The 15,069-nt window shown below is 36.6% G+C and overlaps 1 protein-coding gene across 1 annotated transcript; it reads left to right on the plus strand.

The window, feature by feature from the left end:
* Nucleotides 1-7,531: 7,531 nt before the first annotated feature.
* LOC127810390 (disease resistance protein RPV1-like) lies at nucleotides 7,532-13,728 on the plus strand. Its single transcript, XM_052349849.1, has 7 exons — nucleotides 7,532-8,115; nucleotides 8,442-9,543; nucleotides 9,662-10,099; nucleotides 10,204-11,130; nucleotides 11,207-11,825; nucleotides 12,104-12,161; nucleotides 13,348-13,728. Exons 1-7 carry the CDS (start codon nucleotides 7,589-7,591, stop codon nucleotides 13,388-13,390), a joined length of 3,714 nt encoding a protein of 1,237 aa, XP_052205809.1. The 5' UTR covers nucleotides 7,532-7,588; the 3' UTR covers nucleotides 13,391-13,728.
* The last annotated feature ends 1,341 nt before the right edge of the window (nucleotides 13,729-15,069 follow it).

Below are 15,069 nucleotides of genomic sequence, written 5' to 3' on the forward strand. Positions count from 1 at the left end.
TTGGAGTATTCCTTTCCATTGATTTGACTATTTAAGATCTTTAAACTATCTCCTAGATTTTCTTAACGTCACGAAATATGCAATATTTCACGTAATAATGACATTTATTTATTTAAACTTAGGATATTACATAGGGAATGACTATGGCTAGCAAGATGCTAACACCAAGCCCGTGATCGTCTAAGGTTGGTGACGATTTTGGAGTGAATGTGCGAGGACTAGCTAGGAAGATGGAAAGACTTTGTCCAGTAGTTGTCATTGTAGTTTGTCACACCTGCATTGGGTTTTACAATTCATCACACATTACAATCATCATTGGTAAGGGGTGGGGGCTCCAATGGTACGTGAATCCAAAGTCATCTCAGCAATGTTGCCAATGAAAGGAAACACCAACACTTGGTGGATCATGCAAAGGTTTTATCGGATTTTAAAATATTTTTAAGAATATAATATAATATGCAACGAAAATGGATTGAAAACACCTTGCAAGAGTTGGTGGTAGCAACCATGCATGTACATATTTAAAACCATTCATCCATAGGGGGTTAGAATGGTATACCTCAATGGACGAAGTTGAAGCCAGTTGTGCTGTTGCTTTCGTTGCACCACTCAACCCGAACCCGTCGGCCTCCCGATTGTGCTCCCACAAACCTCCTTCCACTAGTAGCCACCAACAGTCTCCAAGTGCACTTGTTCTTGGCTGACCAAGCCCTCCCCACTTGCGTAGGGGACCAAATCAAGCCACCTATAGGTAGCCATTAGAACCCTTTGCCGAACTTATGTGCTAGTCAAGCCCGAATGAAGGTAACTGTAAGTGGAAAAGTTCTCAACGGTCAGTCCATCTCATGGACTTAAAATAGGATTCTACTAAATATAGGGATAACAGGCTGCAAAAGCACTGTGGCAACTCTTGCCGGAATCTTGCTGGAAAATCACTGACATTATTACTGCCGGCAACTTTTATCGTCACAGTAGTTGGAGTTACCAGAGAATAGGACTAGACCGCCACTAACTGCCTGCAAGAGTGCCTTTCCGGCACCGAAGTGTTGCTCGCCATTGACTGCCTGCGATGGTCACTTACAACACCAACAGTGAACTCCTTCATGGGACTTGCTGTCGCTGTCCGAAAGCTTCACCAAGAAGCTGTTGTGTCCAACACCTTCAACCCACAAGTTGCAACACTCGCAATCTTCTTCCTTCTTTGAAAAAGCCAAACCCACTCTCTCCCCATTATATAATATATATCACACATATATTTACATACCCAGGGAAAGAGAAGTAGAGACTGCGCTGCCATTAATATATATATATATATATATCTAATACACACACATACAACACAAGTTAATAACGGAAGAATGGGAAGAAGAATGCAAGCTACCAGCCGCACCATTTCTGTGCCTTATATACATATATCATATATATATATATATATATATGGGCAGATTTGGGGAAAGGCTAGCCCCCAAATCCATAGGTCGTTTCAATCCTCTTCCTCCTAAATGGGCCAAATCCACAAGATAAATTTGGGAAAGGGTTAAAGGTGGCACGGGCTACGGGCTACAGCGCGTCTACCTCCCCTAGATCCGCTTATATATATATATATATATATATATATTACATCGGTTGCACATTCTCTACTTCTCTTCTCTTATATTCATTAACACACACACACACGAGCACACATATATTATAGAAAAATGCTACTTGTGCTCTTGGACAACACCTTAGGCTACAAAAAAAGAGCTTAAATAACAAAAAAATACCCCTGTTCAATTTCCAAAATTGTAAAAGCCTTTTTCTTATTTTTTCTCTCTTTCCTCACCCAAAGACGCCATAGTCGCCTCCTCTCTCCTCTTTTTCCCCATCCTATGGACGTCTCCAACAATCGCTTCTCGCAACTGTCCTATTGTCGCCTCACCTCTCACGCAAGATCATCGTTAAGGGACGAGGCAAAGGTGGCGATAGGATGGCAAAGGGACAACAACTTTTGACTTTTCAAAAGTTGATGAATTTGATTTCATTAATTTTTTTTATAATATATATAATATATAATGTATAATATGTATAATAATTATACACATTAATATTATACACATATATATTATCAAGAATTAATTACATATACAAAAATTTTCTTTTTAGTATTATCTCGTTAAAATTATCATTAACTATTAATAATAATTTAATTAACCATTAACTCTTAACAGCAATTTAATCCCCATTAATTATTAGTAGTGGATAAGAATATTGCACTAGTTCAAATTCACTAATCTAATGTTATACTCACTTTCGGGTGTGACCTTCTAAATTTATAGATGAGTAGCAATTGAGATACGTCAAATTTTTTGACATTGATCGAATATTTTGATCTACAATTAAGATATTTCTATCTCTCTAAAGTATTATAAAAGGTCTTGAGTGGCAATTAGTATTATGTCAGGATAATTCTATCTGTAGTGAAATTAATACTTCTAGTAAACCTATTTGGGTTTTCGACTATCATGCACTATAATCCTTCTATTGACTAATATGCCAACCGAGCGAGAGCTATGGACTGATCAAACTCACATAACTCGGTAATTATACCAGGATCTAGTATGGTGTGATTGAGATGACACATGAAAACTTTTTCTAATATCAAAAACTTATTTTTGATTGTGTGTACTTTGATCAAGGTTTTTCCAATCACTAACCAACTAAGATCATATAAGATGTTTACCTCACACCGAAAATCAATGGATTCCATCAACAATCACCTGTCTCCATACATCATTGAATAAAGACCACACATAAAACATTCTCACCTCATATTTGAGTGGTTCTGCGCAACGACAAATCTCTAAAACTTGCACACAAGACAATTGAATGGCAGTAACAAATCATTAATCATCTCAGCCATGTGATCTGTTACGTGTATCATATTCAGTAGATATTCAACCAATAACTACCCACATGTCTACTATCTGCATCTCATGCAATATGCCACATGACTCACCATTCATTATCATTAGCATCCCATACTAATCAATGGTAGTAGTCCATATGTCAGTCCGTAATCAATTAATCACATTCATCTTCTAAGAAATCTAATGAATGAGAATTACTTTAAGAAATCTTGTATTATAGATTTTTATTACATATTCTTTACAAGTTAAGAATAAAATACATTAAACGCACAACGTTTAACAAAACCCGACACTATTTAGTAAAGTTATTTAAATATTTCTAAGATATTAGATTCTTGTTTTTTTTTAACTATAAAATCTCAAAAGTAATGTAACGCCTCGTTTTCTCAAAATGTGCATTACCTCGAGATTTTGGGAATATATATATATATTTTTCAATATCATATACACAACATAAGCCTCTCGACATACATACCTTCATCATAGTCATTTCCCGACAACCCCGATCGTACCTTCTTATCATATCAAAATTTAATAATTAATAGACTAAGACAGGTATTATCAATCACATCAACAGAAGCAAGATCGAAACCTCAATGATATATATAACTGACAATTCCTTTTATAATAACCAAATCGATGTTTCACATGAAAATATCAAAATATTACATCATCTCTGAACATCGTAATCATAGACAAAAACCTACGAAAACTAAACATAGCAGCTACATCTCGATGACATTCTTTCTCTTGGCGCCACTACTTTCACCTGGAACGTTTGAATATTCTAGGGACATAGTCCAAATTAGATGTTGAATCATCTAAGTGAGAGTTCAAAAATATTTTCATGCAGATATGCAAAACCATATATAAAACTGATAAATCCCAACATGCCCTGGCCTAAGAGAATCCCACATAGCGCTTAGCCCTAACCGGGAAAAATGCAATCTCTCTAAATGCGACACGATCATACCGACCCATTGGCAAACCAATCCTACTTAAGAGGGACACCCTCGACATATGAACCCGGGAATCACCCCATTGTCATTGTTAGGCTTTACGCTCCTACTCAAAAGCATTCCAAAACCCAACGCAACCCTAACCCCAAGAGTGTCACATCAGCACTATCCTCGAAATCCACGACACCTCGGCCTTAATGCTATTGCTCAAAGGAACTTGGGGTGGTGTCCACTCTCAACCCTGCCACTTGAGCCAACAATCGGGGTGGTGTCCACTCTCAGCCTCGCCACTTGAGTACCGTAAGGTGAAGTCCGTCTTAGTCCCGTCCTAAGTGGGTCACATAGCATTAACCCTTGGCACGCATTCCGAGTGCTGACACTCAAGAGCTACGTCATAGGTTAACAACCCACATCCCACATGGACAACACAACATGCCAATGCTGAAAGATCATAACATGCATAAAATCAACATTTCAATGTATGCAATTTACCGTACGAAATATAACACATGTGTAAGTAATCATTTGTAAAACCATTAATAAACCTAGCCATGAGGATGAACACTCACAGTAAACCATTCATATGCCACAAACGAGTTTTTCTATAGAACCACTCACTTTTAGGCGCAATTCGGATTTATCTTGAAAAGTGCGGTACTCCTCGATTTGCGTGCCCACCTCGAACTTCGCACGAGTCACTTCATCTCAACCCTCAAGGCACCCTAATCATCATATTTATCCAACAATTATAATTTTCCTTAATTTTCTCACATTTTCCTATTTTTCTCCCATTTTTTTCTCTAATAATTCAAAATAAATATCTACACAACTATTTTCTCAAATAATTTTACATAATAAGTCATAAAATAATTAAATAAAATTTCTGGAAGTCGAATTACCAAAAAGCCCCTCTTCACGCGCTTGGCGTGTGGGTGCAAGCAAGGGCTGGCGCGTGCAGCTCACGCGCCACCGTCTTCAACCTCGAGTCAGTCGCTGGCGGTTGCTCCGATGCCCCCGAAATCGGTACCCCCTGAAAGCCCACAAAGAATCGATCCCAACCCCACCGATTACAGGCGGCGGTAGGCGGACCGCCTCACTTTTCTGGCCACCATCGAAACCCCTTCAAACTACCTCAAAAATTCACCAAACTTACCAGAAATGCTCCTCTTGTGTCAAGGATCAAAAGCCCCTTATTGGCTTCCCTCGATTCGCCCTCAAAACTGAGCAATTTGTTGCTTTATTTTTGATCGAAAACCCTTGGTATTTATAGGCTAAATTCGACCCCCACGTGGTCGATTTTCGGCCAAACCTTTCCCCACACGCTTCCTAGACTACCCTAGGCCATGCCTTGATGAGATTTGCTGCCCAAATCTCCCATTTTTCTGGCCAAATTTACGGCCAGATCTGCCATGCTTTGGCCCTTATCCTCAAGCCCCTAATCTTTCTAGCACCATCACTAAGACCCTCAAGATTTGTACTTCTCATACCTCCTTGGAAACTTCTGAAAAATTACCGTTTTGACCTCCCTCGGGCAAATTTAAAAAATTATACTTAGGCCCGATTGATCGTTTTGACCTCAAATCCACTCGATTCAACCTGAAACCACTTAAGGGTTGTTCTATACATCAAATATTAGTCCTAAACACACTCCGTTGATTTTTTGGATATCGTCTATAATAATTCGGTAATACGACCTAATTGACAGCTGTATTTTTGCTGTATCGAAAACTGTTCCCGATCTCATTTCTTTTATCACTAAAAATCATAATTTAAATCACTCGTTGATACTATACTATTTTTCTTGGCTATCTAAGGTCCGGGGTACTCCCTCTGACTAATTCGGTCTTCCAAAGCTATGTTAGTGTACCCTATAGTCTTATTTTTTTCAAAATTCTATTTATGCCTTTTATCAAATATCATTTTTATCCTCAAATTATGCTCGGATATTACAAGTAACATTTAAATTTTGTTTGACGCTTTTCAACTCAACCTGATTCTAAAACTTTTACAGTCGAGTTTTTGGTATTTAAAACTTTAATTTTACATGAATATTTTCTTTTTTTTAAAAAAAAAATTATGAACTATATTTGCAAAATATTCTTTCACAAATATATAAAAATGGTGAAAGCAAATTTTGTGGGTAACCACAGATTAATAAAATATTATAATAAATCTTAAATAAGAATCAATAGTTATATTTACACTTTGTCATATTTATGTCACTCAATTGGAGTTAAAACTGTATAGTTGGAGCTCCTTTGAGCCTTATTTAGACACGTTAGCAAAAAAGTTAAGCGTGCAATTATGACTTTTGTCTTGTGGCCATATAACTTTTGCTTATTTTAATTATATCTTTACACTTATACTTTTAAATTATTTTAATTTCTGTATTTTAATATTTTTTTATTATAATTTAAATTTTTCATCATTTTAATTATTTATATATTTATATTTTAATTAACTTAAAAATTCAAATACATGAATATAATTGAGATAATAAAAATTTAAAACGTCATGTAAAAAAAAATTTTGATGTGTATTATTAGGTCTAACACCTATTCATTAGATGTCATCTAAATATAACAATAAAACACTAACACCAATAGCAAATTAGAAATATATACGAAGAGACACGCTACCCTACTTCATTGATACCCTCGATTTCCTAAGTTTAAAGCCCTTGAAAAGACGACATCATTTGGCAATAAGTGATCTCACTACAAAGGGTGGTGCGTGAGATTAGAGTGAACTTGCAAATTAGTGTAGTGAGACTTAACTCGCTGGTCTAAATAGCAAGTTTTGCTAGCTCAGTTGGTCTCCCTTCTAGCATGGTATGTTGAATGAGTTGTTTTGTAACATTCTCTTAAATTGTTTGGAACTATTGGTATTTTTTTAAATAATTTCAAAATAGTATTATTTTTAAAAATTCTCTATTTTTATTAAACTTATTAGGAAATAATTAAATTACATTTTTCATGAAAAGGAATAAAAGTGGAAATAAAAAAATTAAATAAATATAAAAAATAAAAATATATTGGCAGATGATAATTATATTGTTAGATTGTATATATTTATTCTCAAAGTTACGTTAAGATTCTTGAGCTCGTTTTGATTGTTAGTTAGAGAACATAATGCAAATAAATGGTAATGCTATTTTGTACATTGAATTTGTAGGCTTAGTGATATTTTTTTTTTCATAAAATCATCAAAAAATTTTCAAAACCTACAATAACTTTTATCTGCTGAGAATGATGTCTGTTCTTGATTTTTCTTTTTCTTTAATTGCTTGCTTGCCGTCGCCGTCCTCGTCGTCCTGGAGAACGCCGGCGGTGATCGGAAGAGAGAAAGGTGGAAAGAAAGGAGGAGGAAGGAGAGAGGGAAACGGTAGCTGAAAAAGGTCCCTTTCGGCGCTAGAATCTGCGAGCCCAACTTCTGCAACTGGGTGCCATTATTTAGCAAAGATAATATTAACTAATCCATATATATTATCTTTTAACAATAAAAAAATGTTTCACCGGAATCAGGCCAGCTCTTGCCAGATCAGATACACAATAAAGAATGCATTCCCCCAACCTTCAGTTGTTTTTTAGTAAATTTCAGTTGACTCTTTACGGACTCAGTCTTTGTTTTGTTTATATATTTATGTACAGTGGCATGATCCATAGATACTGTGTTGATCTCTTGGGCCTTTCCTCCTTGTTCCGTTTCCATCTTTGTTCAATGGCTAGTCCAAGAGTGGAAGAATTCTCCTCTTCCACTTCTCCATGTGCTTATGATGTGTTCTTGAGCTTTAGGGGCAAAGAGACCCGCAAGACTTTCACTGATCACCTTTATATAGCTCTGCTGGATGCAGGATTTCGCACTTTCAGGGATGAGGAGGGGATAGAAGTAGGAGAAAACATCAAGCTTGAACTCTGGAAAGCAATTCGAGACTCTAGAATTTCAATAGTGGTGTTCTCCAAGGACTATGCTTCTTCATGTTGGTGTCTTGATGAGCTTTTGATGATTCTCAAACGCAGGAGGGCCTCTGGACATGAAGTTTTACCCATATTTTATAACATGGATCCAACCTTAATCAAGAAGCAAAAGGAAAGGTATATGGAAGCATTTGCTAGGCATGAGGAGCAATTCGTAGGTGAAGTGGATGAAAGAAAAGTTGAGTGGGTGGACAAATTGAAGGAATGGTGGGCAGCTCTTGAAGAACTTGCGGATTTGGGAGGAATGGTTTCCAAAGATCAAGATGATGGGTAATTTTCTGTGACTCCTGACTACTAGTCCTATGTCCATGCCATGCTTTGTATAAAAAATCAGTACCACTTGTTGCACCCAATAAATCCAAAATGCTCTATTGCAATATATGTCAATTTTTCTGAGGTTTCAGTTGTTTTTATTTAGTAATTTTATTCATGAAAATTCGTTGATAGAATTTTCACTAGACTAATCCAGTTGGTTAGGAAGGTGGTCCTAGCTTAGCAATTTTTCTTGTTGGTTGCTTGAGTATTTGTAATTTTTATTCAAAGTCCCTAGGTGTTTATAGTGCTGATTTATTTTCCACCTTGATCACATTTTATAGGGATGAGTCAAAGTTTATCCAGAAAGTTGTTAAAGTAGTTCAAGACAAAATCAATCGCACAATCTCGAGTGTTTCCCCTTACTTAATTGGAACGCATACTCGTGCAGAAGACATCAACACTTGGTTACAAGATGAATCTAGTGATGTTGGCATGGCAGCCATTTGTGGGATGGGCGGAATAGGGAAGACTACGATAGCTAAAATGGTGTACAATTTAAACTTCTCAAGTTTTGAAGGTGTCAGCTTTCTTGCAAATATAAGAGAAATTTCAGGACAACCCAGAGGTTTAATTCGTTTGCAAAAAAAACTTCTTTCAGATATTCTAAGGGGGAGAAAAGAAAAAGTATATAGTATTGATGAAGGGATTGTCAAAATTAAAGCTGCCCTATATTGCAAAAGAGTTCTTGTGGTCCTTGATGATGTTGACAAAATGGAGCAATTGGATGCAATACTAGGAGTGCGAGATTGGTTTTCTCAAGGAAGTAAAATCATAATTACAACCAGGCATGAGAGGTTACTAAGGGCTCATGAAACTTGCAGGATGTACAGGATTGAAAAATTGGATGTTGCAGAATCACTAGAGCTCTTCAGTTGGCATGCCTTTGGAAAAGACCATCCCACTGATGATTATGAGTCAGATTCTAGAAGGATCGTGCACTACTGTGAAGGGTTGCCATTAGCCATTAAGGTTTTGGGTTCTTCTTTATCTGGAAAAAGCCTAGATGTATGGAAGAGTCATTTAGAAAAACTAAAAGCAGTTCCAAACAGTAAAGTACTTGAAAAGCTCAAAATAAGCTATGAAAATTTGCAAGATGAGCATGACAAAAATTTGTTCCTCCATATTGCTTGTTTCTTCGTTGGGAGGGATAAAGATTGGACAGTTCAAGTCCTAAACGAGTGTGACTTTTACGCGACAATTGGAATCCACAATCTTATTGATAGATGCATGTTAAGTATTGATTTCCGGAATAAGTTGAGAATGCATCAATTGATTCAAGACATGGGAAGAGAAATTGTTCGGCAAGAATCGCCATATGAGCCAGGTAAGCGCAGTAGAATATGGAATCATGAAGAGTCCTTTGATGTCTTGGCAGAAAAAACTGTGAGTACAAGCATATTACTTGTGTGTGCATTTTTGTTCTTATTGGAAGGCATTCTATTTAATTAACAATACTTTCTTTCTATCTAATTACTCTTCTGTTTTGGCCCTTTGTTATTAGGGTGCTGAGAAAATAGAAGGCCTCATTCTGGACATGAACTTGGTGAAGGGTAATGAATTTCGCAAGAAAGTTATTCGTATTAATAAAAAGCGTTCGTTTGAAGTATTCATGGAAACCTCAATGTTGTTTGATCGATGCAATTCACCAAAACGACAATGTTTTTCCTTGTTCTCCTGGAACCCAGTAGGGGTTGCTGAAGGAAATTCTAGCGAAGTAGTTTTTGAAACCAATGCATTTTCAAAGATGTGCAACCTAGGACTTCTGCAGCTCAATTTTGTACAACTCAGTGGCAGCTTTGAAAATTTTCCTAAAACATTAAGGTGGTTGTGTTGGCATGGCTTCCCTTTTGAATCTATACACAATGACTTCCAATTGGATAACGTGGTGGCACTTGACATGCGTTACAGCAGGTTGAAAAATGTTTGGGATGGAAGAAAGGTATTCAGTGTTCTTATGGTACTGAATTCATTTCATATCCACACTTGCTGGGTTATTAATGAACTTCTTCTTTCTTTCTCCCCCCCTCTTTTTCTGTTTTGCAGTGTTTTAGTTCATTGAAAATCTTTAATCTAAGTCACTCTCATTTCCTTGCCAAAACTCCTGATTTCTCACTGGTCCCCAATCTTGAGAGACTAATTCTTAAAGATTGTGTGAACTTGGCTGAGGTTCATGAATCTATTGGAAACTTAAAGGCACTTGCTGTCATGATCCTAAAAGATTGCAGAAATCTGAGGAAGTTGCCAACAAACTTCATTATGCTAAAATCTCTTGAAAAGCTTGACATATCTGGTTGCTCAAATCTTGATGAGTTGCCAACAGGACTGAGGAATATGAAATCTTTGAAAGTGTTCCTTGCTGACAGAATTGATACAAGTCGTTTGCTCTCAACCACTGGGGAGCCAAAATCAAGACATGCATTTCTTTGGTCTTTGGTACAAAGGTTTGGAAGAGTTCCACAGTTCTCAGAGTCTCCTTTGCCGAGTTCATTAGTACGTTTGAGTCTTGAAAACTGCAATCTCTCTGATGATGTTTTCCCCAGGGATTTTAGTCACTTGAACTTGTTGAGGGATTTGAACCTTGGAAGAAATCCTATCCGTAGCCTACCAGAATGCATCAGTGGACTTAGTGCACTATGTATTCTACGCTTAGAATCATGTACAGAGCTTCAATCTCTTTTGGAGCTACCAAGCTTGGAAATATTGCGAGTGCCAGAGTGCACATCTTTGCAAAGGATAACTTATCAGTCAGGTATGTCCGAACCGCAAATCATAGAAACAACAAATTGTGGGAAACTGGTTGACCTAGAGGGTGACATCAAGCTTGAGCCTATAGGAAATGTAGATGCGGAAGTCATAAAAGTTCTGGGCTTGCACAACGTGCAATCTATGACAAACGTTGAGATGGACTTTTTCAATGGCGTCTCAGCAAATTGCACCTCATCCGGCAGAATTGAGAGGCTTCCTATTCAGGTTCTCTCTCTCTTTCTCTCTCTTTCTCTCTAAATTGTGCAAGAACTTCTTTTCCTAATTGAATTTCATGGCTCAGGGGATGCATGAAAAGGGTATATTCAGCACATTTTTTCCTGGAGGCGAGGTTCCAGACTGGTTTAGCAATAAAAGTGCAGGGTCCACAATATCTTTTACCGTGTGCTCATTTCCCAGTTGCAGGTTCCGAGGCTTGAACTTCTGCTGTGTCTATGCACTTTCCAATAAAGAGGAGATTTGTTGGCCTCCTCCATTGTTTGCTAAAGTTTGCAATAAGAGCAAGGATCTCAAGTGGATATATGGTCCGCGTGGCTTTGTCATTCCAAAAGCTGGAGAAGAGGTGATATGGTTAACCCACTGGAAGCTTGGGAATTATTTGGACGCAGGTGATGAAGTGACTGTTAATGTAGTAGTTGATGTTGGTTTTGAAGTGAAGGAGTGTGGCATAAACCATGTGTGTGTGCAAGATCAAGAGGTCATGGAGAAAGCCTCTTTTGATCACTCTCGTTTGGATGCCTGTATTTTTGGAAGTATCCCACGGGTTTCTAGTGTAACTATTAATGGGGCAACTTTCCTCAGCAATCATGCCAATTACTCCCAGGGAAGGTATTCAATATCACACCACATTTCTGGATTTGATTGGTCCCAAAAATTGTTCGAAGATTCCACAGAAAAAACTGGTTCGTATCTTGTAGCTTTCCATATTTCTTGTGCTCTTCGGTTGGGTATTGGAATAAGAATTGTATTAATTACTTTTCACAGTGAGACACTGAAGAATAAAAAAGATGATGAAAAGAGCTATTCAGTCTGAATGATTTATGCAAAAGTAGTCATTAAACTGATGCAGTAGTGATATTTTTTAGAATATATATTCCTTTATGCGTTATTATTTCATTTATGATCCAAGGAAATTCACATACGATCTCTAAGGGTTTGTGTTGATTTGCTTGGTTTACAGGACAAGTGGTAATACAATATGGGAATGAGATTTTCAGGCTTCCAACCGGGGTAGCAAGGTGAGCAACGCCTGTCACATATTTGTTGCTTATCTGTGATTTTCCCCGCTGTTTTGTATGCTTTAATGCAAGGCAGAATCAGGATTTTGGTTAAGTGGGAATGAACTTAAATATAAAAAATATAATTTTAAAAATATGATAATAATAATAATATTTAAATAATTTTTTTTTTTACAATTATCCCTTACAGTTTTTCATACTAAAAATTACAATTGTTCAAAAAAAGTTTATTATTTGAATCTTTAGATTCGTCATGATCACTAAATGTTAGTTCTTGCAGTAAAAGAAGTCGAACACAATCAATTGATGCATTTAGACGAATTCGATAATCTCACAATGTTTGTTCTAACTGCTTAAAGAAAACTATCTCAATTTTTTTTCTCATGATTCATTAAGATTTCATAGTTGTTTCGAGATTAATTGTGTGCACTATTAACATCTCTAATATAAACTTAAAATTTATCTCTCTCTCTCTCTCTTTTTTTTTTTTAATTACTGAACTCTTCTTTAAGAAAAAATCACCATCTCCTTATTCCCATTATTTGTTTTAAAAATATAATAGTATAAGCAAAATGCGACATCTTTGTTTATACTATATTCTAACCAATTATCAAATTTATTGAACCAAATTGGAATGAATCATCTTGATTTCGAGACTAATACATATCTTTTTGCAAGTAGACTCTTCTAATTTGATATTGAAAGGTAACATTATAATATATTATGATAGTTCTTAGCCTGGGATCCATAGAAAGTTGTACAACATCAATTTGCTCAATACTTGCTTTGTTAATTTGTTCATTTTCTTTAATATAAATTTTCTCCATACTTACTTTCTTTACTTTATAATTTTCTTCAATATTTAGTTTTATTTACATCATCATTGTAAAAAAATAAAATTATGAACAAATTGTAAAAAATGTTATGATGGTTACTACTGCCCTAGTATATACGTACTTTCTTCAATATTTATTTTTTTATTTTTAGTAGTAAAATATAATATAATTTTTTTATTTTTAGTAGTAAATTATTGTAAAAAATAAAATTTTTAAAAAACAATATTGCCCCCAGCCTCAAGTGGCTCCGCCCCTGCTTTGATGGCATCATCGGCTTAATTTAGGTGAGCAAAGAGTTCTTGTTCTGAGATGCTTGGAATGCTAATGCCTTATTGGTTTTTTTTTTGTAGGAAGCAAACTCACCCCCACCACGTGCAGGAATTGGAAAACTAAACTAGACATGGGTGAGTGATCTGGGGCTCTCTTCAGCTGCCATGGCATGCATTTGGACATCAGAACATCACCAGCCCTCCAATGTGCGGTTTTTGTGTTCCCAGGCTTCCTATTTGGAGGAAAGCACAAAATTTATATACATGTAGGTCTATTTTTCAGGGGTTTTGGGGCCATCTTGTTGGCATCATTTGTAAACCTCATTGTCAATTTTAACTCCTGGGATTAGGCCATTTTGTGTGTGATTTGGTTTTTGTTATGTCTTCAGCCGTATGGCAGGTGAGAAGCTGAAGGTTTAGTGAAAAAAGATCTGGATTAGGCCTTGGATTTGATCATCAGAACCTAGATTTTTTGTGTTTTGGTCATCAGAACCTTCTAGATTTTTCCTTTGTTTTTTTTTGGGGGGGGGGGGTTTGCTTTGTTGAATGTGGGTTGTGTACCCATGTTTTGGGTTTGCTTTGTCTTGGTTTGGATTCTCAAGGGTCAAAAAGAGATGGCCAATGCAGGACCACTGTTGAATTCTGAGAATGTGAAAAGAAGAAATATCTTAGTAAATCACCCAACAAAGAAGGCATTTCCCACACCTTCGGTTGTTTTCCCAGTGAATTTAGCTCACTCTTTCCTCACTAAGACTTTGTTTATATATTTATTATGCCATGCGCACTGGCATGGTCTATCAACATTGAGTTGATCTCTCGGGCCTGTGCTCCTTGCTGACCTTTTATCTTTGGTCAAATGGCTAGTCCAAGAATACAGCAATTCTCCTCTTCCATTTCTCAATGTGCCTATGATGTGTTCTTGAGCGTCAGAGGCAAAGATGAAGTACAGAATGAGGGGCTAGACCAAGATGAAGTACAGGATGAGCATGGCTCGTCATGGGAGCAACAAGGGCAGCTAACTCAGCAGGGGCTCTAACAAATGTGTTCACTTGCTCCCACTCTCTTGTTCTCTCAGAATGTTAAGTAGTAGTCTGGTTTGTACCTTACCATTTCATTGCTTTTCCATGATTTTGTTTTTGACTGCTTCATGTGCTTTGATAGTGCCACATGTTGGGAGAAAAATACCTCAAATTAACAACTTAATATAAAGATAGTCAAATATTTTGTTCTCTCCTGAACCTAATAAGAGTTAAATCAAATAGATATATAGTAATATGAAATAAGTGCAACAATCCATCAATTACAAAAATACCAAAATATTACGTGAAAAATTCTCTCAATGCGAAGAGTAAAAATTACGGGACCGGAGTTTATCCAAAACTTCCACTATCAATCAAATAATGAGAATATACGAAAGTCTTCTCTAGTTATTTAAAACCCTTTCATATTTGATATTTTTTAAGATAAAAATACCCCTAAATCTTTCATATAAGCCTAACTTATGGACTTTACTTAATTAACAATTAAATAAAAATTAATGGGTCATCTTCAAGGAGGAAACTCAGCCCAACAGCATGGACCTAAATTTTTTGGGGGGATGGGGTTAAGGGTAAGGGCAGTGTCATGTGTACCATTTGTTCCCTTTTTCAGCCAAGAACTTACCAATCTTTGGGTGCAGCAAGCAGATGAAACATATGTGTGTTGTGTTTATATCTTTCAAAATATGTCTGTCCAAAAATCTTGCTGGCTCCTTGTACAAGTTACTGCCGACGCTGATGGAGAAACTTCCTGATCCATGCAGCG

Source organism: Diospyros lotus, chromosome 9, assembly GCF_014633365.1.
Source record: "Diospyros lotus cultivar Yz01 chromosome 9, ASM1463336v1, whole genome shotgun sequence".
Taxonomy (NCBI): Eukaryota; Viridiplantae; Streptophyta; class Magnoliopsida; order Ericales; family Ebenaceae; genus Diospyros; species Diospyros lotus.

Excerpts from the sequence above, each read along its gene's own strand:
- LOC127810390 (XM_052349849.1), top strand. The coding sequence starts at position 7,589 with ATGGCTAGTCCAAGAGTGGAAGAATTCTCCTCTTCCACTTCTCCATGT. Across the intron at positions 8,116-8,441 it reads TCCAAAGATCAAGATGATGG|GGATGAGTCAAAGTTTATCC; the intron begins GTAATTTTCTGT and ends CACATTTTATAG. Across the intron at positions 11,131-11,206 it reads TTGAGAGGCTTCCTATTCAG|GGGATGCATGAAAAGGGTAT; the intron begins GTTCTCTCTCTC and ends TTCATGGCTCAG.